Raw genomic sequence first — 22472 nt, 5'->3', positions numbered from 1 at the left:
GTGTAAGGTAACTATGTCTTTAGCTCCCAGATGGGATCCTTGTGTACCTTACTGAACCCTTAGAGTTTCAATAAAGTCAGCTCCAAGTCCTCTTTAAGGTTTAATCCTTACACTTCCAGTCTGGATCTAAGGCAATAAGGTCTGATTATGGTCTTCAAAGTTTGATGCCATCATTCTAATGCTCTTGAGATTGTGGATGATAAGCAGAAGATGTAAAGTGTTAAATTCCCAAACTAATTGTCATGTCCTTAAGTATTTGTGACCTACAATTTGATCCTTCACCTGATTGTAATTTTCTGGGTAATCCATATTTCATTAAAAATTGAACCAATGCTTCCACGACCACATTTGCAGTAAATATTTGCAAAGATTTTGCTTCAGAATATCTTGTGGAAACATTTGCAATTATTAAAAGATATTGGTTCCTATTCCTGCATTTAGGTAGAGTTCCTACATAATTTATTAAGACCCTGCAAAATAGTTCGCCAAAAGCTGGTATCAGAATGGAATGTATATGTCTAACTGAGGATTGGAATCTCGCAGCTACCTGACGGGTATAGCATTACTGACAAAATTTGACCACACTTTGTATAACGCTGGCCATTGAAGATGTCTTAATATTTTAGCCTGCCTTTTCCTAATACCTAGGTGTTCTGCAATTGGAAATTTGTGAGACACTTGTATAATTGCTTTATAATACACAGATGTAACTACTACCTAATAAACCATTTCCCATTCCTCATCAGTTAGCATTTGAGATGGTGTCCTTTTCCTCATTAGGACTTTGTTTTTTTTCAAATAGTAACACTTGGACATTGGCTTTATTCAGTTTGTGAATAAGCTGTTTAAATTGGAATTGAAGTTCCAAATCTGCCTGTTGCCTTTCTATTCAGAAAGATGGGCTAGACATCTCAGCCTCATTCACTTTGCTGACATCCCTTCTAGATCAATCTTCAAAATTTTATCCAATACTTGAATTTTACCTCCCTATTTCATAGACTCCTTTCTTTCTGTCTAATTCAATGGACCTGAGATCTATTGTAAGTCTTTGAAAGCAAATTTTCATGACTGTCCTGAGCAATCACTTATTTTTAATACATTCCACGAAAATATTTTCTCTTTGTACCACTGCTGCAGTTTTGTAATTCCTTTCTTCCCTAATGCCTCATTTTCTGAAGACACCATATACCATCATGTTGCTGCAACTGGTCTCCCATTTATTTTTGAGAAATTGGCTTTGGAATGTCCGATCTTATTACAATGAAAGGATGCTAATTCCTTCTTGGTTCCAACCTTTTCCATTACTACTTTGACGTCTTATTGACAGTTCTCTAAAATTAGCATTTCTTAGAGGAGAATAGAAATTTATTGTCACGTAATTGTACATGAGAAATACAGTGAAAGGATTTACAAGTAGTCCCACCAAGGTGCCTACATCAATGGCAAAAGTCATTCAGAATAATTAAAAATAAAATTAAGATAAAGTTCATCACTTTTCAGTTAATGGATCCTGGGATCAGAGAATACCCAGAGACACAGCTGCGAGGAGTTCAACATTCCGGGAATGCCACGCCGGGCCGCTGGTTACTAGGCCGGAAGCCTCTATTGAAGAAGACCGCCGTGCCAAGCTGGGATTGCCAGCTAGGCTGCTGGAATACCGGATGCTGAAGACAAAGAAGACCTCCACATGGGGATGATGACAACTCCACACTGGGACAAGACCACCACACAGAGAGACTGCCACATAACAAAACTACCACACAGAGAGACTGCCACACAGGGAGACCACCACACAGAGAGAATGCCACACAGAGAGACTACCACACAGAGAGACCGCCACACAGGGAGACCGCCACACAGAGAGACCACCACGCAGAGAGACCGCCACACAGGGAGAACTCCACACAGGGAGATTTCCACACAGGGAGATTTCCACACAGGGAGACTGCCACACAGGGAGAACTCCACACAGAGAGACCACCACACAGGCAGACCACCACACAGAGAGACTGCCACACAGAGAGACTACCACACAGAGAGACCGCCACACAGGGAGACCGCCACACAGAGAGACCACCACGCAGAGAGACCGCCACACAGGGAGAACTCCACACAGGGAGAACTCCACACAGGGAGATTTCCACACAGGGAGATTTCCACACAGGGAGACTGCCACACAGGGAGAACTCCACACAGAGAGACCACCACACAGGCAGACCACCACACAGAGAGACTGCCACACAGAGAGACCACCACACAGGGAGAGCACCACACAGAGAGACTACCACACAGGGAGACCGCCACACAGAGAGACCGCCACACAGGGAGACCACCACACAGGGAGATCGCCACACAGAGAGATGCCACACAAAGAGACCGGCACACAGGGAGATCACCACAAAGAGAGACCGCCACACAGGGAGATCGCCACACAGGGAGATCGCCACACAGAGAGACTGCCACACAGAGAAACCACCATACAGAGAGACCGCCACACAGACACTGCTACACAGGGAGAGCTCCACACAGGGAGATTGCCATGCTGGGCCATGACTGCCTTTGTCCTCCTTCCGGCACCAGGGCCTAGCTGTGCACCTGGAGCCTCAGCCTATCCTGCGAGCCTGGGCTAGGGATGTCAGCCTGGGACCTGTTCCTCACTCACTGGGGGACCCCGACTGGGGTGGAGCTACGCCCCACTCACCCTGGTGCTCATGGAGGTTTAAAAGAAAAGAAAACAAAGAGAAAAGAGAAAAGAAAGGAAAAGTTCAAAGAAGAAAAATAAAAAGAAAGAAAGCCTTGGATTCACCCTCTCCCACTCTTTCGCCATCTTAACAAAATCTCTATCCACAAATCTTTAATTCCCTCTTTCTCAAAGCCAACTCATGTTCTTCAATTTCCCTAGCTCTTAAAGTTCAAGTTTTCTTAAGTCCATTTCTCTCTGCCTTTTACCTAATTTTCTACTTCATGTTTCCATGACTCTATTTCCCCCTTCTTTTTACTCTGACAATTTATTTTTACTTTTTCAAATTCAAGTCTTTGAATTTCTGTTGCTCTGTCTTAAATCCAGTTGTTTCATTTCTAACTGTATCTTAGCCAATTACTGTGGTAATTGTAATATCCCAGTTTAAGATTTCTTTTCTTCCAATTCTGAATGCTATATAATTAATTGAAACACCTCATCCTTAGGTGATCCTAATATATATGTATCTTCAATTATCTGCTATATCTTTCAGTCTAATTTTAATTAAAGACTTTAAGTAATGAACTATTATATTTTCCACTTCCCTAAATTTTTTAGCAACACTCAAACCATCTTCAAATTCCATGCAATAATCATCACCACCATATAGCTACTATATACCCAGAGCCACCACATAGCTGTTACTTTAACAAAAAAGGCACATGCCTCTTAAACTCAGATATTCAACAATTCTTCCAAGAGCCCCCAGTTGTCGTGATTCCAGCTGATAATATTACTGGACAAGTCAGACCTGAAAATGAAATCTGGCTTGATAGATCATGTGAGGGAGGCAGTATCGTAACAGTAATATCACTGGACTAGTAATCCAGAGTCCTTGGTTAATGTTTTGGGGATATCATTTTGAATCCCACCACAGCAGATGGTGAAATTTAAATTCAATAAAAGTCTGGAATCAAAAACTATCCTAATGGTGATGAGGTAATCACTGTCAATTATTATAAAAACCCGTCTGGTTCACTGATGCCCTTTAATGAAGTAAATCTAGTATCCTTACTTATTTGGGCTGAAATATGACTCCAGACCCACTTTGAAGTGGTTGACTCTTAGACAGTTGCCCTCTAGACAATTAGAGATGGATGATTATTGTCCATCCTGTAGTGAGTGGTTAATTGTCCACTTCCAGTCATGATTGGATATGGCACGACTGCCCAACTATAGAATTGCTTAGTTCTGTCTATAATTTGCTGCTTTTGCTGTTTGGCACACATGTAGTCCTGTTCTGTTGCTTCACCATTTTATTATTTGACACCTAATATTTTTATGCCTAATGCTGCTCTTGGCCTGTCTTCCTGCACTCTCAATTGAACCGGAGTTGATTCCCTGTCTTGGTGTTAATGGTAGAGTGGGCATATGCCAGGCTATGAGATTACAGATTGTGATTGAACACAATACTGATGTTGCTGACAGCCTCTGGTGCCTCATGGATGTCCAGTCTGGAGTTGCTAAATCTGTTCTAAATCTATCCTTTTCAGCATGGTGAAACTTAAACAGTTTAATATATCCTCAATGTGGAGATAGGAATTCATCTCCACAAGGATTGAAGTTGCCATTCCTCCCAATACTGTCACAGAGAGATGCATCTGCTACAGGTAGATAAATAAGGACAAGGTCAAGTACATTTTCTCTGTTGTTGGTTCTCTCACCACCTGCCTTGGGTCTAAAGGCTTTTTGGACTCATCCGACTCAACCAATAATGGTGTACCAAGTCACTGTTGGTCATAGATGCAACTGAATCCATGAATACTGTCAAATGGGCAAGAGTTCAAGGCTCTTTCTTAATATGAATAATGTTGTCTCTATTCACCCTGTCCACTCAAGATCGTCATCTCATTTTCACAACTTGCTTTTCTTTAGAGATATCTGAGTTCTATGGCTTCCTCTTCAGTTGTGGTGATGGCACACAGTAAAGCCTCACTTCATGGACTATATGTTCTTGCGTCTTTCGCAGTGACAATCCTCATACATTACTGCTGTCTGCACTTCAGCAGCCTAATAGCTTTGAGTCATTCTTAGGTGTCAGTAAGTACCCTGGCATGCAGTAGCCTCCCACTTAGCATCGCCATGTGCCCTCAGACTTCTCAACTGAATTATCTGCGGAAGGGTGAATATCAGATGCCGGTTACATTGCACTGAACTTCGTAAAAATTTACTGATTTACCTGCTGCGCTGAAGCCACCATACTCAGCTCTGCCCCCTCACTCTCTTGAATTTTTGAAGTATTACTTGTGTATTCCACAGTGAATTCTGATGCAAAGTAATTGTTCAGTTCCTCAGCCACTTCTTTGTCCCCATTACTATCTCTCCAGTGTCATTTTTTAGCAGCCCAATGTCTATTTTGCCTCTCTTTTGCCCTTTATATATCTAAAGAATAGCACCTTCCTTCTATTCTTGTCCTTGGTGACCTCGATCAAGGACTGTTTGATCAGAGAAAGTGGCATTCTATTGCCATCCTTGTTCAAGTCCCATGACCCTTGATTTTCCGACTTGATCTTTATTTTTAGATAGATTACTTACAGTGTGGAAACAGGCCCTTCGGCCCACCAAGTCCACACCGACCTGCTGAAGCGCAACCCACCCATCACCCATTCCCCTACATTTCACCCCTTTACCTAACACTACAGGCAATTTAGCATGGCCAATTCACCTAACCTGCACATTATTTTGGACTGTGGGAGGAAACCCATGCAGACACGGGGAGAATGTGCAAACTCCACACAGTTAGCTGCCTGAGGCAGGAATTGAACCCGGGTCTCTGGCACTGTGAGGCAGCAGTGCTAACCACTGTGCCACCGTGCTGCCCACTTTACTTTCACAAATAAATCTGTGAAATGGCAACCACACTAACTGTATGCTGAAATTGAGCTCACTATTGTTTGGATCCACCTTCGTTTCTGCTCCCTTGGCTGCTAATTGGTAACTCAATTGTTGTCAGTTAGTAGCTCACCGAAGTAAAACTTGAGAATTGAAACTACTTCTCCTGAGTGTTTGGTAGTGCTCCAGAAACAGACTTGACATCTGTTTACTTCCCCTGGAATGAGAATTCTACTCTTGAATGTCCACCTATCCATAGGCTATCGCACAATGGAAAAAGAAGATTTGAAGAATTACAGCTGGGGAAAAAGGAAAATGTGTGATTTTCTAAACTCAATAAGGCTACTGCTTATTGTAAATAGGGATTTGATCAGTAAAGGTAGCCTACTGTCATTGAATTAACTCGTATAGTTAATTTATACAAGTTCAATTAATTTGTGCGGCCTCACAGGCTAACTCTATGTTCAACTCCTTGTGCTTACATATTGTCCAATGATATACCTCTCAGTGTCTGTGTAAGTGTCTTGCAGAACAATGAGAACCCAACTGAACTGACCAACAGACTGCTAACTATAAGACCATAAGACATAGGAGCAGAAATTAGGCCATTCAGCCCATAGAGTTTGCTCCACCAGTCAATCATGGCTGATGAATTTCTCAACCCCATTCTCCCACTTTCTCCTCATAACCCTTGATCCCCTTCATACTCAAGAACCTATCTATCTCAGTCTTAAATATACTCAATGACCTGTCCTCCACAGCCGACTGTGACAATGAATTCCATAGATTCACCACTCTCTGGCTGAAGAGGTTTCTCCTTACCTTTGTTCTGAAAGGTCTTCCCTTTACTCTAAGGCTGTACCCTTGGGTCCCAGTCTTTGCTACCAATGGAAACATTTTCCCAACATCTACTCTGTCCAGACCATTCAGTATTCCATATGTTTCAATTAGATTCCCCCTCATCCTTCTAAACTCCATCAAGTATAGACCCAGAGTCCTCAAACTTCCTCATATTTTAAGCTGTTTATTCCTGGGACCATTCTTGTGAACTCAATACTTGAAATGTGGTCTGACCAAAGCCTTATAGAGCCTCAAAAGTACATCCTTGTTTTTATATTCAAGTCCTTCCTAACTATTGACTCAACCTGCAAGTTTACCTTTAGAGAATCCTGGACTAGAACTCCCAAGTGTCTTTGCATTTCAGACTTCTGAATTTCCTCCTCATTAAGAAAATAGCTCATACCTCTATTCTTCCTACCAAAGTGCATGACCTCACAGTTTCCCACGTTGTACTCTATCTGCCACTTCTTTGCCCACTCTCCCAACCTGTCCAAATCTTTCTGCAGCCTCCCCACCTCCTCAATGCAACCTGACCTGTTACCAATCTTTGTATCATCTGCAAACTTAGCCAGAATGCCCTCGGTTCCTTCATCAAGATCATTGATGTATGAACTGAAAAGTTGTGGTCCCAACACTGAGCCTTGCTGAACACCACTTGTCATCCTGAGAAGGACCATTTTATATCCTGCTTTCTGCCAGACAGCCAAGCTTCTATCCATGCTAGCACCTTGCCTCTAATCCCATAGGCCCTTATCTTACTTAGTAGCCTCCTATGCAGCATTTTGTCAAAGGCAGTCTTGAAGTCCATTGGCTCTCCTTGGTCTAACATGCTCATTACTTCCATAGAATAGAATCCCTACAGTGTGGAAGCAGCCTTCGGCCTAACAGGTCCACACCAACTCTCCGAAGAGTAACCTGCCAGACCCATTCCTCTACATTTACCCCTGACTCATGCATCTAACCTACACATCCCTGAACACTATGGACAATTTAGCATGGCCAATTCACCTAACCTGCACACCTTTGGAGGGAGGAAACCACAGCACCAGGAGGAAACCCAAGCAGACACTTGGAGAATGTGCAAAGTGCACACAGACAGCTGCCTGAGGCTGGATTTGAACCCAGGCCACTGGTGCTGTGAGGCAGCAATGCTAACCACTGAGCCACCATGGTGTTCCTCAAAGAATTCTAGGAGATTTGTCAGGCATGGCCACTCCTGGATGAAACCATGCTAACTTTGCCCCATTTTCCCATATACTTCCAAGTATTCAGAAATCTCATCTTCACAATGGATTCCAGGATCTTACACATGACTGAGGTTAAGCCTCGGCCTGTAATTTTTTTCTTTTGCCTTACTTTCTTTTTAAACAGGGGTGTTACGTTAGTTTCCAGTGCTCATGGACCCTTCCTGATTCTAGTGATTCTTGAAAGATCACCACTAATGCCTCCGCTACCTCTTTGAGTTCAGGTGATTTATCCAACCTCAGGCCATTCAGTTTTTATAGCACCTTCTCCTTGGTGATGGCCACCATACTCAGCTCTGCCCCCTCACTCTCTTGAATTTTTGAAGTATTACTTGTGTATTCCACAGTGAATTCTGATGCAAAGTAATTGTTCAGTTCCTCAGCCACTTCTTTATTCCCCATTACTATCTCTCCAGTGTCATTTTTTAGCAGCTCAATGTCTATTTTGCCTCTCTTTTGCCCTTTATATGTCTAAAGAAACTCTTACAGTCTCTCTAAATATTACTGGCTAGCTTATCCTCATATTTAATCTTCTCCCTCCTTATTTCCTTTTTAGTTGCCCTCTGTTGATCTTTGAAAGCTTCCTAATTCTCTGGTTTCCCACTGCCTTTTGCCATATTATATACTTTCTCTTTTGTTTCTATGTTATGCCTGTCTTCCCTAGTCAGCCATGGTTGCCTCATCCTCTCTGTACCATGCTTCCTTTTCCTTGGCATGAATCTCTGTTGTGTCTCCTGAATTACTCTCAAAAACTCCTGCCATTGCTGTTCCACTGTCTTTCCTGGTAGGCTCCTCTCTCAGTCAATTCTGCCCAGCTCCTCCCTCATGCCTCTGTAGTTGTCTTCATTCAGCTGTAATACCATTACCTCTGATTCTATCTTCTCCCTCTCAAATTACAGAGTAAATTCAATCATATTATGATTACCGCCTTCTGAGGGCTCTTCCACTGTAAGCTCCCTTATCAAGTCTCCCTCATTGCACAACACTACATCCAGTATTGCCTGCTTCCTATGGGCTTCACCATAAGCTGCTCCACATGCCATCTTGTAGTCATTTGACAGACTCCTTTTTTGGCAATCCACCATCAACTTGATTTTCCCAGCCCACCTGCATATTGAAATCTACCGTGATCACTGTAAATTTGCCTTTCCTAGACATCTTTTGTATCTCCTGGTGTATCTTGCACCCCAGCTCCTGACTACTGTTTGGAGGCCTATACATAACTCCAACTATGGTTTTTTTTACCTTTATGGTTCCTCAATTCTATCCACACAGATTCTACACCATTTGACTCTATTTCATTTATTGGTATTGATTTATTTTCATTTCTTACTAATAAGGCAACCCCACCCCTCCTGCTTACCTATCTATCTTTTCGATTGGATTTATATTCTTGAAGATTCAGCGTCCAATCCTGATCCCCTTGCAGCCACATCCCTGTGATGCCCACCATGTCATACCTGCTAATTTTGATCTGCACCATAAGCTCATTTGCCTTATTCCTTATTCTGCATGCATTCAGATATAACATCTGTATTAACTCTTCTAAGGCAAAAAGAGAAACAGCTTGAACTCTTGAAAAAGATTGTGTTTATGACTGCTGACTTCTCAGGACTGATCATGCCAACAGTGCAGATAGTTATATCTTAATTCTAAACAAAGATCTCTCTATGATTCAGGAGGTGGTTTAGTGATGGTAGATGAGGAATTGGAATGCATTCATGCCTTTTTTAGGGGTAAAATGTAGGTAAAGTGCACAAATTCATCAAAAGATTGACCTGTACCTCATCCGCAAAGACATTGGTCCCATTGCTAAATTCATGAAAACCATTCATTAGGTATCAAAGTCATTAAATCCTTTACAAATGACAATGGAGATCAACTGAGTTGAGATTAATCAGGTTTTCATGTAGTTTATAACCATTAAAGGGGTACCTGAAGGCTGCCACCAAAAAGGTATGTACCATTGACATTTCTTAGCAGAATGTGAACTTCATGTTCTTGAAATCATTGGCAAATTGTGCTTGCTCCCCACCTCAGAACCCAGATCCACCTGAGTACTGCAGCTTGCTTTGCAGAGGCCCAAAACTATTGATCATTTTACTAGCAAGGTGCCTGGTGACCATGGCTCACACAGATTGTTCTGGTTTTATGAGCATATTGGCGCTATCTAATTTCTGTCATTTTGAATTCATGATTCTTATGACCTGCCATCACTAATTTGATGATTCTAAAGCTTGTTTTCTCACATATTAATCAAGGTAACATCTATATGATCCATTAGGTGCCCCATTGAAAGTCAAATCTAGGATAATTGGTTCTCATGTGAATAAAAACAATCCATAGTATAAATAGACATTTTCCTATTGCAATTAAGTTAGAAGCTTATGGGTTTATGGTATTTATTTTAGGATATTCTGTGGACAAAAGCCTGGATATTGGATAATTCTTTTTGTATTATCTAAAAGCCTTTTGCCAGCATTTGGTTTAAGAGTTGATCTCATTTTATGTTGTCAACTTTGAAGATGAAATTCAATTTTATTCCACTTTGTCAATGCTAACCCTGAAGCAATCCCTTTGATAATTAATGAGATATCGTGCTATTGCTTGAACAATACAGTAGGAACAAAGTTCTGGTGCTTCAGGCCATTATTATTTCTTGGACAATAACAGCTTGTTTTGCATAGAATCCCTACATTGTAGAAACACCCCCGTACCCTATCCCTGTAACCCTGCATTACCCATCGCTAATCTACCTATCCTACACACCCCTGGACACTACAGGGCAATTTAGCATGACCAGTCCACACTAATCTGCGCATCTTTGGACTGTGGGAGGAAACCAGAGCACCCAGAGGAAACCCACACAGACATGAGGAGAATGCACAAACCCCACACAGACAGTTACCCGAGGGTGGAATTGAACCCAGGTCCCTAATGCTTTGTATAGAAAGTGTTCCTAACTTTTCACAGTAAGACAATGCTGTTGCTTTTAAGGTCATTTTGTCCTTTTTTTTGAAGCGAGGTTGTAAGGCAGAGGTACCAAGCAGTCTGGAGTAATATAAATAGCTTAAGAGGCCTTGGGTTTTTTTTTAATGCAGCCTGAATGGGTGTGGCCAACTCTTGCAAATCCATATTTCTGGGTTTTAGTTTTTTCAACAGCATCAGAAGCTATTGGGGTGTCAACAAGGTTGGAAGCTTCAGTGAACATCTCCTGGCTACTACTGTCCCTGGATTTTCTCTTGATGTTTTTTCCTTCCTGGATTGGAGCACTGCATGTGAGAATCTGTGTCTGAATTTACCTTTTTGCCAAAGGGTGTGTTTATGGGATGTTTCTATACTGGAACAGTTAATTAGCAATAGTTACTATATCTATTATTTGGTTAAGTTTTCCAATAGAATTCTTTCTTTTGTTTGTATTTTAACTGTAGTGTTTAAATATGTTGTGTTTTTGCTTAATGTCGAATAGTTTGACCAGTCGCATTGTATCTGGAACAGACACATCACATTTGCCTTTAAAATAAGAAAAAGTTCCAATCTAAACTACGTTCTTAAAAAATTTCAAAGGGGTCTGGTCTCATCCATAACAATAGAAAAGAGAAAAATTAAAATGAGGAATGATTGAGTGGTCAGTATGCTATGGAGAGGTGATTTAAAAAACTTGTTTGAAAATATGAGTTTGAGAAAACCTTTAAAGGAGGAGGAAAGAAAGGGAAGAGGGTTTAAGCAGGTGATTCCAAAGAGTATGATCAATGTAATTGAAAGCTCTGTCATCGATGGTAGAACCAAATGACATGAAGGTGCAGCAAGACAAAGTTGGTCATGTGATGAAAGTTAATAATATTTTCTTACCATTTGGGAGTTTGGTTATAATGTAGGGGTATATAGACTTTTAGTTTTCAGTGTTTGTGCATGTCAAATCATTTTCTTTCAAGAAAGGGTCAAAAGTCATTTGGAACAATGAGCTGATAGTAGCAGTTCCAATTGATTATGTGACTTAATCTAAGTGACTCCACAAAATCCCTGGTGAGATAATAGCTGCTTACTGTTGACTTGACTTTTCATCTCCCAGAGAAAAAAAGGCATAAGGAAACATTAAGTGGCACAAGCAGAATCTGTTCAGATGAAAAAGCTCATTCCAGCCGAATGGCAGGTTTTAGCTTTTGGAAATCCTCAGACCATGAGAGACAGAAAGAAATCTTCAGCTGTTTAAGCAACTTCAAAGTAGTCAAAATCAGAGAAAAATCAGTGAGTTAGCTTGTCTGTGTATCTCAGGAGAGACGGGTGGAAATAGTATCTGGTGAAGGTCCAGAAAGAGCTGAATGAGGAAGAATAACCTTCATCAAAACACTAGCTTGCTTTCTCTGCATAGATGCTGCCTGAACCATTGTTTTCAGTTATGCTTGGAGAATATGGGCTGAAATTGTGAAGGGATTTGAAAGATAAGGATTATAAGTGATCCATACAATCTTTGAAAAGGCTATAAATGACTTCAAACATATCAAGTCCATATGAGACAATTCAGTTTTAATTTGCTGCATCCTATTGCCCTTTGGCAAGCTTCCAACTCCACAAATTTATGTAGCATCAGCATTGTAATAGGTGGTTTCACATAATTGAGATCAGAAAAATCTATACCATTATTTTAATCCTTTTTCCTTATTTCCGAATTAGCGATAATGATTACTTTCAGGTGAGATTTAACTTCTAAAACATTTCATATTTTAATTAGAGAGTGCATTCTATTAGTTTTTTATTTGAGTCTCTCAATTAGTGAATTTATTTCAGAACTGAATTGATTTATAAGAGGAGATTGTCAATTAAATGATTTAGTTCACTATTCACTCGAAAGAATATATTATTTCATTAATGTTAAAAGTCTATTATTTCATTCCGGTTATATTGTCCCCACTGAAATTTTAAACAGTTAATTGTCCAGAAAATAATTTGTAGATATTTCTGAATGAATTTGGAAGAGGTATTCCATTGCATTACTGGTTAAAGCCTATTGTGGAATTGAGGCTTGTTCTGAAAGTGATTTTTGATCACAGTTACAAAAACTGTTTTACGTTTCGCTTAGGAACTGCACATGTTTATACTTAATCATCACCTCTTCTCATCTGCTCTGAATATTGTCCTTTAGCAGCATTGTCTGAAGACATGTTTTCAGTTTACAAATGTATGGCAATACCACACAACTCTCTCCCCTCTATGACATCTTGATTCATTGTTCAGATTGTTTGACTGTCATTTGGTCTTGAATGAGCCATGATCACCTTCAATTTAATATGGAGTACACTGCCATAAATTCCAAAATCGTTTTACAGACTCCATCAGCTTTTCCATCCACTGTTTCATTTCGACAAGATTGCAAGCAGTCTTGGAATTCTATTTGTTCCAGAGTAACTAATCCAACATCATCTCCAACTACATGACTACTTACTTACAAGTTTAAATATTACATACCTCTGCCTCAACCTTATCCTATTAACTGCCGAATCACTAATCTGGCAACTATCACTAGAAGCTCTGTTGCTATCAAACAACATTGGCTCTGGTATTACAATGTCTCTGATTTATTTTTTTTTGTTATTCTGCTTTGTTTGCCTATGTATATATAAAACGTGCTGCAGCATCATAGACAAATAAGGACATGGCATTCTCCCAACACTGGCCTCTTCTGAATTGTCTAGTCTTTTTAACCCAAATGTTCATGCTGGGCCTTCAACTGCTTAGATCCATGATTTGCAGTCCACTCCTTAAATTCCTTAACATTTCCAGTACCCTCTTTTCATTTGAGACCCTTCTGAAAGCTTACCTTTTGGATTAAGCTTTTGGTCATCACTCCTGATATTTCCACTTCCAACCTCACCTACTTCAGCTTGGTATCAGTTGTGTCTGGTTGTGCCATTGGAGCACCTTTTTCACCTTTTCCTACTTTAAAGGCACTATATAAACTCAAATTAATACAACAAACAAGTCACAGACTGTATATATACATAATTCTTTCAAAGGCTGTGCCTTGTAAGTAATAATAAATTGTTATTTTTATTAACCTGTTTTTCTAATTAGCCTGTTCAGAGATGTTATTATACACGTCTGGAGCAGGTGAGACTTGAACCTGGGCGTCCCGGTCCAGGGATAAGGACACTACTGCTTTGCCATAAGAGGGCCCTAATTCAAATTTATTAAGTGTCTGTAAAGTAGTTTTTGTTTATGACAATACTGCATTCATTGTTCAACCATTTCTATTCAGTTTTGTTTAGTTATGTGGCCAGTTTGCTAAAAAAAATCATTAAATGCAGAGTTAATTAGAATCCCTACAGTGTGGAAACAGGCCCTTCGGCCCAACATGTCCACACCAACCCTCTGAAGAGTAATCCACCCAGACCCATTCCCCTCCCCTATGATCCTACATTTACCCTCACCTCACCTACACATCGCTGAACACTATGTGCTAACCACTGAGCCACCATGCCATCACAGTTCTGAGGTGGGAAAACAGCGAATGACCACTGGACTCAAAACGTTAACAATGTGTTCTCTCTATATATATATACTGCCAGGCTTACCAAGTTTCTCCAGCAATTTCTGTTTTTCTTTGCTTCAGATCGCCAGCATCCACAGGTCTTTGTTTTATTTGAAATTGGAGATGTGCAAATTAAGTTCTCTGTATTTTGATTCTAGTGATGCCAATTTTAAGGAAGCCCTATCTGATTCTGATTCTGAAATGGACAGTACGGATCAGCTTGAACATGGAAGCACTGACACTTTAGCTAATGGCTGCAAAACGGATCTGGATCCTGCAAAACGACTCGCCAAAAGACTATACAATCTCGAAGGGTTTAAAAGATGTGATGTGGCACGGCACCTTGGAAAGAAGTAAGTTTTCACATATTTCTGGAGATTTCTTTTGAATATTAGCTACTTCTGCCAAGTATCAAAATCAATATGTGAATATAGATAAGCATCATTAATATTCATTTGTGAGTGGGTTGTTTGCATGTGTCATAAGTGCTAATTATTTGCATTAAAGTCAATTTCTAAGTTACTGTTTATAGTACCTTAAATGATCTGTTTAATTTGGACAGAAACAGCTATAATAAGAATCTGTGCCACTTTTTCATACTGACCATTGCTTCAGTTAAACACAGAGTATACTGAGGTAAACTATATGGAGTCTACTTACTTGCCTAGTTTCCAAGTTGGTAATTATTAAAGTTAAATTCTTCAGATGCAGTAATTTAACTTTAGAATAGCAATCTGACCTTATTTAACTGTTTAAAAGTATAAAATGTCCCCGGGTTGCGAATGGGTTCCATTCTTGAGTCCACTTGTAAATCAGTTTGTAGGCAAGTTGGAACATAATGCAGGACAATATAATTAGAAGGAAGAGGGGTGATCTGATTGAAAATTACAGAATATGGAATGGCCGGGACAGAGTGGACATTGGGAAGATGTTTCCATTGGCAGGAGAGATGAGGAACCGAGGGCACAGCCTTAGAGTAAAGGGAAGTCCCTTTAGAACAGATATAAGGAGAAACTTCTTTAGCCAGAGAGTGGTGAATCTGTGGAATTCATTGCCTTAGAAGACTGTGGAGGCCAGGCCATTGTGTATATTCGAAACAGAGATAGATAAATTCTTGATTGCCAAGAGGATCAAAGGTTACAAGGAGAAAGCTGGAAAATGGAGTTGAAAAACCTCTCAGCCATGATCAAATGGCGGAGCAGACTCAATGGGCCCAATTGGCTAATTTCTGCTCAAATGTTTTTTGTCTTATGGTCTCAGGTCACCACTTGTAGGTACAGGAAATGTTCATTTATTGGATCTTTAAAATTGTATCCCCGTATGAGATCATGTTTGTAAGTACAAACATTCGTAAGTTGGATATTTGTAAATTGGATACCCCTGTGTGTTATTCTGTGCAGTTTTTGTGAGGATAGCTGTTGTTATTGAACTGAGACCAGTCTGTTACAAACCAAAAATGAAAGTAAGATATGGCAGATGCTGAAAATCTGAAATAAGAACAGAGAAAATAATAAGCACATCTGACATTGCCTATGGTGTGAGAAGCAGAGTAAATGTTTCAAATCAAATATCACTTTTCTTCAGAGCAGTTCTGAAAAAAAAATATTTGACTTGAAATGCTAACTCTGTTCTCTTCCCACAGATACTACCAGACCTGCTGAGCATTTCTAGCACATAGTAGTCAAAATCCATTTAGACACAAAATTAAAGTTGTTAGCTTTCTTTTTGCCACACTATTAATTATTATGTTAAATGACAGATGTTTGTCTGACTATTGCCAATAAAAAGCTCAATGTCTTTGAAAAATTAGAGGGAGAGAGAATTTTATTAAGGTTGGTCACATCTCAGAAATTAAATGGAAAAAGTGAAATTTTACATTTACACTGAGACACAGTTCCTCTGTAATGGCTGTTATATTAGGCAGGGAAATTGCAATCACACAAATAGGTTTATTCTTAGTGGTGAGGGTTATCATGCAATTCTACCCTCAAACCTCATAGATTTAGTACCTAAGACTGGATATGCATAATAGACCATTACTTTATGGGTGATTAGGTAACAGAAAATATATACATTTATAATATATAAAATATATAAATTTGGTATCAAACTACTTAGATTATAAATATGAGTTAATAATTTGAGGACTCTGAAGCTGACAAGAAGACAGAGAAGGGTCTGTAAAGAGGAAAGCAGTAACTTGAAAATAACAGGTGGGCTTAGCACAGTGAGAAATCACAACAGCTGGAGCAAGAAAAATTAACCAGTTGTTCGTTTTATGAAGCATAGCTGAGTGAGGAACAGTGGGGAAGTGTAGCAGGTGGGGCTGGAACATTTAAAGAGTGAGATCAGTGCTAAGTCAGAACAGTGATGGTGGTAAACGAGTTTTCTCTTCTTAAGATAAAGCAAACATGCTGATTAAATTTAAATAAAATTTTCTGATCAAGAACAGATAAAATAGCATTATTTTTCTTTTATATTGAAGCAGAATATAGCCAGAACAGATTGGAAAGTTAAAAGCAGAGTATTTGATCATCCTAACAATATTTTGAATTATGTTGTTACCCACCAAGAAACAATAATATATGGATTGTTATGAATAATTCTGATTCCTGGCTCTTCATCCACTTGGTACATCTATTAATATACCTTAAATCAATATATAGTACATGGAGGCACGAAGAGAGCACTGCAGGAGTAATTTTAAATGTTGAAACAAAGTTTAAGATGTTTAGACTGAAGGGTAATATGGCCATTGTACTGTAGCCCCACTAAGATTATTTAGTCTGTGCTTTTCGTTTAACTCTTTTACATAAAATGTTCATTGCCATAGAGCAGGTATAGCAATTGGCAGCAAACTACACTGAAGGAAACTACACTAAACTAGTTAGAATTGTGTTCAATTTCCTTTAATTGTCCAAAACTCTTTGGTTGCAAGTTGAGAAGTAGCATGTAGGAAAAGAATTGAAAGAGCTTATATCATATCTTCAGGGGAGGGCAACACTGTTAACAGTTCTGTATTGGTGGGAGGTAATGGGAGGGTGATGGGAAATTCTGAGATTTCAGAACAGAGACCAGGTCTACAGAAGAGCAGATAGAAGCACTAGGAATATCTTTACTGGAAATCTGACAGAAGAAGGCAATTATGTTTAGCTATCAGCATAGAGAGTGGAAACAAGCTTTCCTCACATCTGCTTCAGGCTACTCCTCTCTCTCTTGCTCTATGTTGGAGCTTGGATAGAAGTACTATCCTTGAGATTCTAGGTGAACTGCATTTTAAAACGTGCCCGTAAGAAGTGGTCGCGGCCCACTTCATAGATTTATGCATAATATTAGGCTGACATGCCACAACATTGCTAAGGGATGCTGCACTGTTGCCATTGCAGTTTTCTTTTGGATTAAACAGTAAACCAAAGCCTCATCTGTCCTCTCAAGTGGATGTAGAATAACTCGCAGAATTGTTTTCAAGAGCAGGGGTGTTCACCCGAACATCCTAACCAATGTTTATCCCTCCATCAACATAATAAGGCAGGTGAACTGGTTATTCTCAAATTACTATTTATGGGATCTTGCTTTTATAAAATCCTTTCATTGCGACAGTGACTACACATAACTGTTACATAACTGGCTATGAAGCACTTTGAAATTCACTAATGTTGTGAAAGACACACATATTTCAATCTTGTACCATCTGATAAACTTGCACCATACTCTCAATTACAAAATGTCATTCTTGAAATGAGGCATCCAAAACTGAATACAGTACTCCATATGGGGTTTGGACAAAACTTTGTATCTTCATTTATTTTTCAGTATAACTTCACACACATATTTTTCTTCCTTTGGGAAGCACTGGGGAACTGGTGGAAGCAATTTCAGGCGGATTATTAGCCCATTGGGCCACATTACAAACTCTCCTTTCAAAACCACAAGTCCTAGTGGGACTTGAACGTGGAAGGCTTGGATAAGAAATATGAACACTACGACTGCAACATAAGATCTCCCTTAATTTTGGAATTTGGTATTTTTTTCTTTTGTAGCAATGATTTCAGCAAGCTGGTGGCTGAAGAATATCTTAGTTTCTTTGACTTCACAGATTTGACTTTGGATAAAGCATTGAGGTGAGTAACAGTTGTAAGATCCAAAAAGGGCTATATGTATTTAAAACCAATAGAAATAGGATAAATATGTTTTGTTAATAAAATACTGATTAATTTAATATAGGTTAATTTAAAAAGGCCTTAATGCTGTTAAAAATAAGATTTTGGTTGCACTTAAGTTGCACTATTTCTAAATATATTGTGAAGCCTTTAATGTTTTCAAATGATTACTTTATTATTTATAGGTATAGTGTATAATGACAATAATTTTGGTATGTTGATGGAGAAATGCTTCTTAACATAGGTGGGCAGAATGGATCTTTTATTTTGGTTTTAATTACAATTTAATTTTTTCCATTATTGTTTGAGTGTCCATGATCCTGATGTGTCTTCAAAATTATGCAAGGCTTTGAAGAGATAAATACTCTCTACTGGGCAGCAAACAGTAATGATACTGAACAGTAACCATACAAAAAAAAGGCTAAAGAGTTAGGTAGAAAAAGTATTTGCACACAGAATATGAATTTCTCTACAGCAAGCTGTTTTCTGTAAATTCAGCTATATGAATGAAATGCTACCAATGTACCGTTGAAAGCATTATGTGTTAAAATAATGCTTGATACGCACTGTTCCTTGGCAGCTTCTTCATTTAACAATATACGTTTGCATAGACATTTAGGGAGGTTGCAGGACACAGAATATACTTTTCAAAGCGTGTGCAATTCTATGCACAGTTTATGCCAGAATTGTAAAAAGGAAATTCCACACCCCATTTCAAATTTTATCTGCACTATATTAAGCAGTTTAAAATGCTAGTCTGATAATGTTTTCATTGTCCACAAGGACTCTTACCAATTTTTATCGATGCACCATAGAAAGCATCCTATCTATGCATCACAGCTTCGTATGGCAACTGTTCTTCCCAAGACTACAATAAACTACAGAAAGTCGTGAACACAACACAGTCCATCATGCAAACCAGCCTTCCATCCATTGACTCCATCTATACTTCACGCTGCCTTGGGAAAGTACCAATGCAATGAAAGATCCCTCCCACCCCAGTTATATTCTCTTACACCCTCTCCTGTCGGGCAGAAGATACAAAAGTTTGTATACTGTACATGTACAAATAGATCCAAGAACAGCTTCTTCCCCGCTGCTATTAGACGTCTGAATGGACCTCTCAAATTTTAAATTTAATGTTAATCTTGCACTTTGGGCACCTTCTTGGCAGCTGTAACATTGTATTATTCGCTCTGTTCTAGTACCCTAATACACTTTGTATGGTACGATCTGCATGTACTGCACACAAGACAAAACTTTTCACTGCACCCAGGTGCAAATGACAATAATAAATCAAATCAAATCAAGTCATTAGGTTTGGCCATTTTTAATTAAAATTATAGGCATTTCAAAATGGAGGAACATTTTTCAGTCTAGAGTGTTGATGGAAATTTCCTTGTGCATTGTTTATATTCATTGCAATTCTGTTATTTCCTTTTTTGTCATAATCTTTGTTTCTCTTCACTCCTATTGCATTTGTTTTTAAACACCATTTTTTAGAACTGCCATACTGCCAACAGCTTTTTAATTTTTCTGTGCACAAACCAGCAAATCTTTTGATTTTTTTTGTGTCAACATTTAGCATTAAAATTGTTGATGTAAATATTTGTTATCAGAATTACCACCGTAAGCCATTTTTCATCATGGTTATTCATGAGCCAGCTGAGTCAACAAAAATATTTTGTTTTTGCAGTAACTGGAATTTCGATGGTCTTAAACATTTTTAAAAAGGTATATATTGCTGAATGTTTAAATCTATCAATTGAGCTATCTTTTAGTTAATGTTAATGCCTTCTTTAAAAGTTCTTATTTCAAGACCTCAGTTCATTACTAAAACATGCAGAACTAGATTTTCAGTCACATATCAGGGTGGGGGTGCTCTGGGTATACTTAAAAGTAGCACGTCAGGTTTTTGACACCTCTAGACTTGCTAATATTTGTAAAGGGAGGGTTAGAATAACTGTCAGCAAAGCATACAACACCAATTATCTTGCTGGTAAGCTAACTGAAAACTATTTACCAGGCAGAAGAGAGGTAGAATCACATTTTCACTATAAGAATGAGAGGCACAAACAGGCCGGAACACGTTAGTTCACAGCTGTTGGGAGCAATGTTGAGAACCATTACTTTATGGGGCTGATGATTTAAAGTATTGTTCAGGAAAGGCTCAAACCTCGGGACTCATGTAGTGGCACACAAGTTGCCATTGATTGAGAAGAATGGATTAAGTAGTGAATGAATGGGTTTTCGACCATTTACTTGGACATTGAGGCCTCTGGCCCTCTGCTTTCCTACTTGCCCGATTCCTCCAAGCATAGCAAGGCTAGTCATGGCTGTAAGCTGCCCTTGAAAATTATCTTCAGAGCTAGTCCTGATTCAAGGCCCACTTCAATAAATGGGTTCCACACAAGCCTTACGCCCCATTAAGCATTTTTACCTTTAAAAATCACGTCATGATATTAATGTATTACAGGGTCAGGACCCATAAATGATCTGATTATCCAGCTCTTGACCATGGATTTAAAGTCCAGCCCTAGGCTTTGTTTGGAATTTGAACAGGATGATTTTTACATTACCATTTCAATGTCTCACCATAGTTTCTCCCATTTATTTAAAATATCTCACCATTTAAGTATCTCATCATTGTCTGTACTATTATGTTTTGCCAATCACTGCTTCTTGAATCTGATTCCTTTCAGTATTTCTGGCCTGACTTTTGGTGATGATGGAAAGCTTATCATTTGATCCAAAAACCTTGAATGAACACAGACATTATAACTGTTCCAGAATAAGGCACATCTCAGTTTCCTGGGGTCAGAAACTAGTTTGGATCAAGATTTATACGTGCGCAGTTCTTGGGAACCTCTTGCTATTTTAAACATCACTCCATCCATGCCTGTATACTTTGGTAGTTCAGGATTGTGAAACATTAAGTGTATAATGTGGACCTTCAAGAGCATGTCTGAACTTTGTGTGTTTCTCTGGAAAGCAAAAGTGCCTAATGGGGAGAAATAAGGCATTCTATTGAATATAATCCCACATCATGTTTGGGAGATGTAAGGTGTTCTTTGTAATGTTTAAAGGTAGGCATGAATGAGCATAACATGTACACAAAATCATTAACTGTTAAGCTTTCTAGACATCTCAACATCAACTGTCCAAATTTTCAAAAACAACTTTTAAGATAAGCCATCAAAAGATCCTATCAAAAGTAACTGCCAAGGAAAGCTGCCAAATGTTAAGGCTTTTAAAAGTCCTGCCTTTAATTAGTTGAAAGAAATGCGTGGAATTTATTTTTCTATTTCACTATGTCTATTGATATAAACCTAAGGGTTTCCATTACTGAGTTGCTACTGCACGGCTGATCGCACAACCATTGATTGTCTCAGTGAGGTGCCTATTATTTCACATGTTGATTGGTAGTTCCAAGTGGTGCCATTAATGAATTCCAATGTTTGCTGTTATAAAGGATCATACGCCTGAATGAAATGTTTGTTCTTGCAAAATATTTTGTACCTAAAGGTTTGTAAATGCAGGCTTTTGAATGATTGTTCAACAGGCAAGTTGTTAGAGGGATTCCTGAGGGACAGGATATACATGTATTTGGAAAGGCAAGGACTGATTAAGGATGGTCAACATAGCTTTTTACATGGGAAATCATGTCTCACAAACTTAATTGAGGTTTTTGAAGAAGTAGCAAAGAGTATTGATGAGGGCAGAGCGGTAGACATGATCTATATGGATTTCAGTAAGGCATTTGACATGGTTTCCGATGGGAAACTGGTTAGCAAGGTTCAATCTCATGCAATACAGGAAGAACTAGCCATTTGGATACAGAACTGGCTCAAAGGTAGAAGACAGAGGGTGGTGATATAAAAGAGACTGAAGGGGCAACTTTTTCACACAGAGAGTGGTACATGTATGGAATGAGCTGCTAGAGGAAGTCGTGGAGGCTGATACATTTAAAAGGCATCTGGGTGAGTATATGAATAGGAAGGGTTTGGAGGGATATGGGCCAGGTGCTGGCAGGTGGGACTAGATTGGGTTGGGATATCTGGTCGGCAGGGATAAGTTGGACCAAAAGGTCACTTTCTGTGCTGTACATGGCTATGACTCTATGACTC

The 22472-nt window shown here is 39.1% G+C and overlaps 1 protein-coding gene across 3 annotated transcripts in view; it reads left to right on the top strand.

Moving 5' to 3' along the window:
• psd2 (pleckstrin and Sec7 domain containing 2) overlaps nt 1–22472 on the top strand; it is a 182972-nt gene that overhangs the window by 72370 nt on the left and 88130 nt on the right. For all 3 annotated transcript variants that reach the window (XM_072590834.1, XM_072590833.1, XM_072590832.1), the window contains 2 exons: nt 14344–14538; nt 18226–18306. In XM_072590834.1, coding sequence (XP_072446935.1) covers nt 14344–14538; nt 18226–18306 — 276 coding nt within the window. The remainder of the gene's footprint in view (nt 1–14343; nt 14539–18225; nt 18307–22472) is intronic.

Source organism: Chiloscyllium punctatum, chromosome 20 (assembly GCF_047496795.1).
Source record: "Chiloscyllium punctatum isolate Juve2018m chromosome 20, sChiPun1.3, whole genome shotgun sequence".
NCBI lineage: Eukaryota > Metazoa > Chordata > Chondrichthyes > Orectolobiformes > Hemiscylliidae > Chiloscyllium > Chiloscyllium punctatum.
The sequence above is the reverse complement of the archived record's forward strand: the minus strand, read 5'-3'. Positions and strand labels throughout refer to the sequence as shown.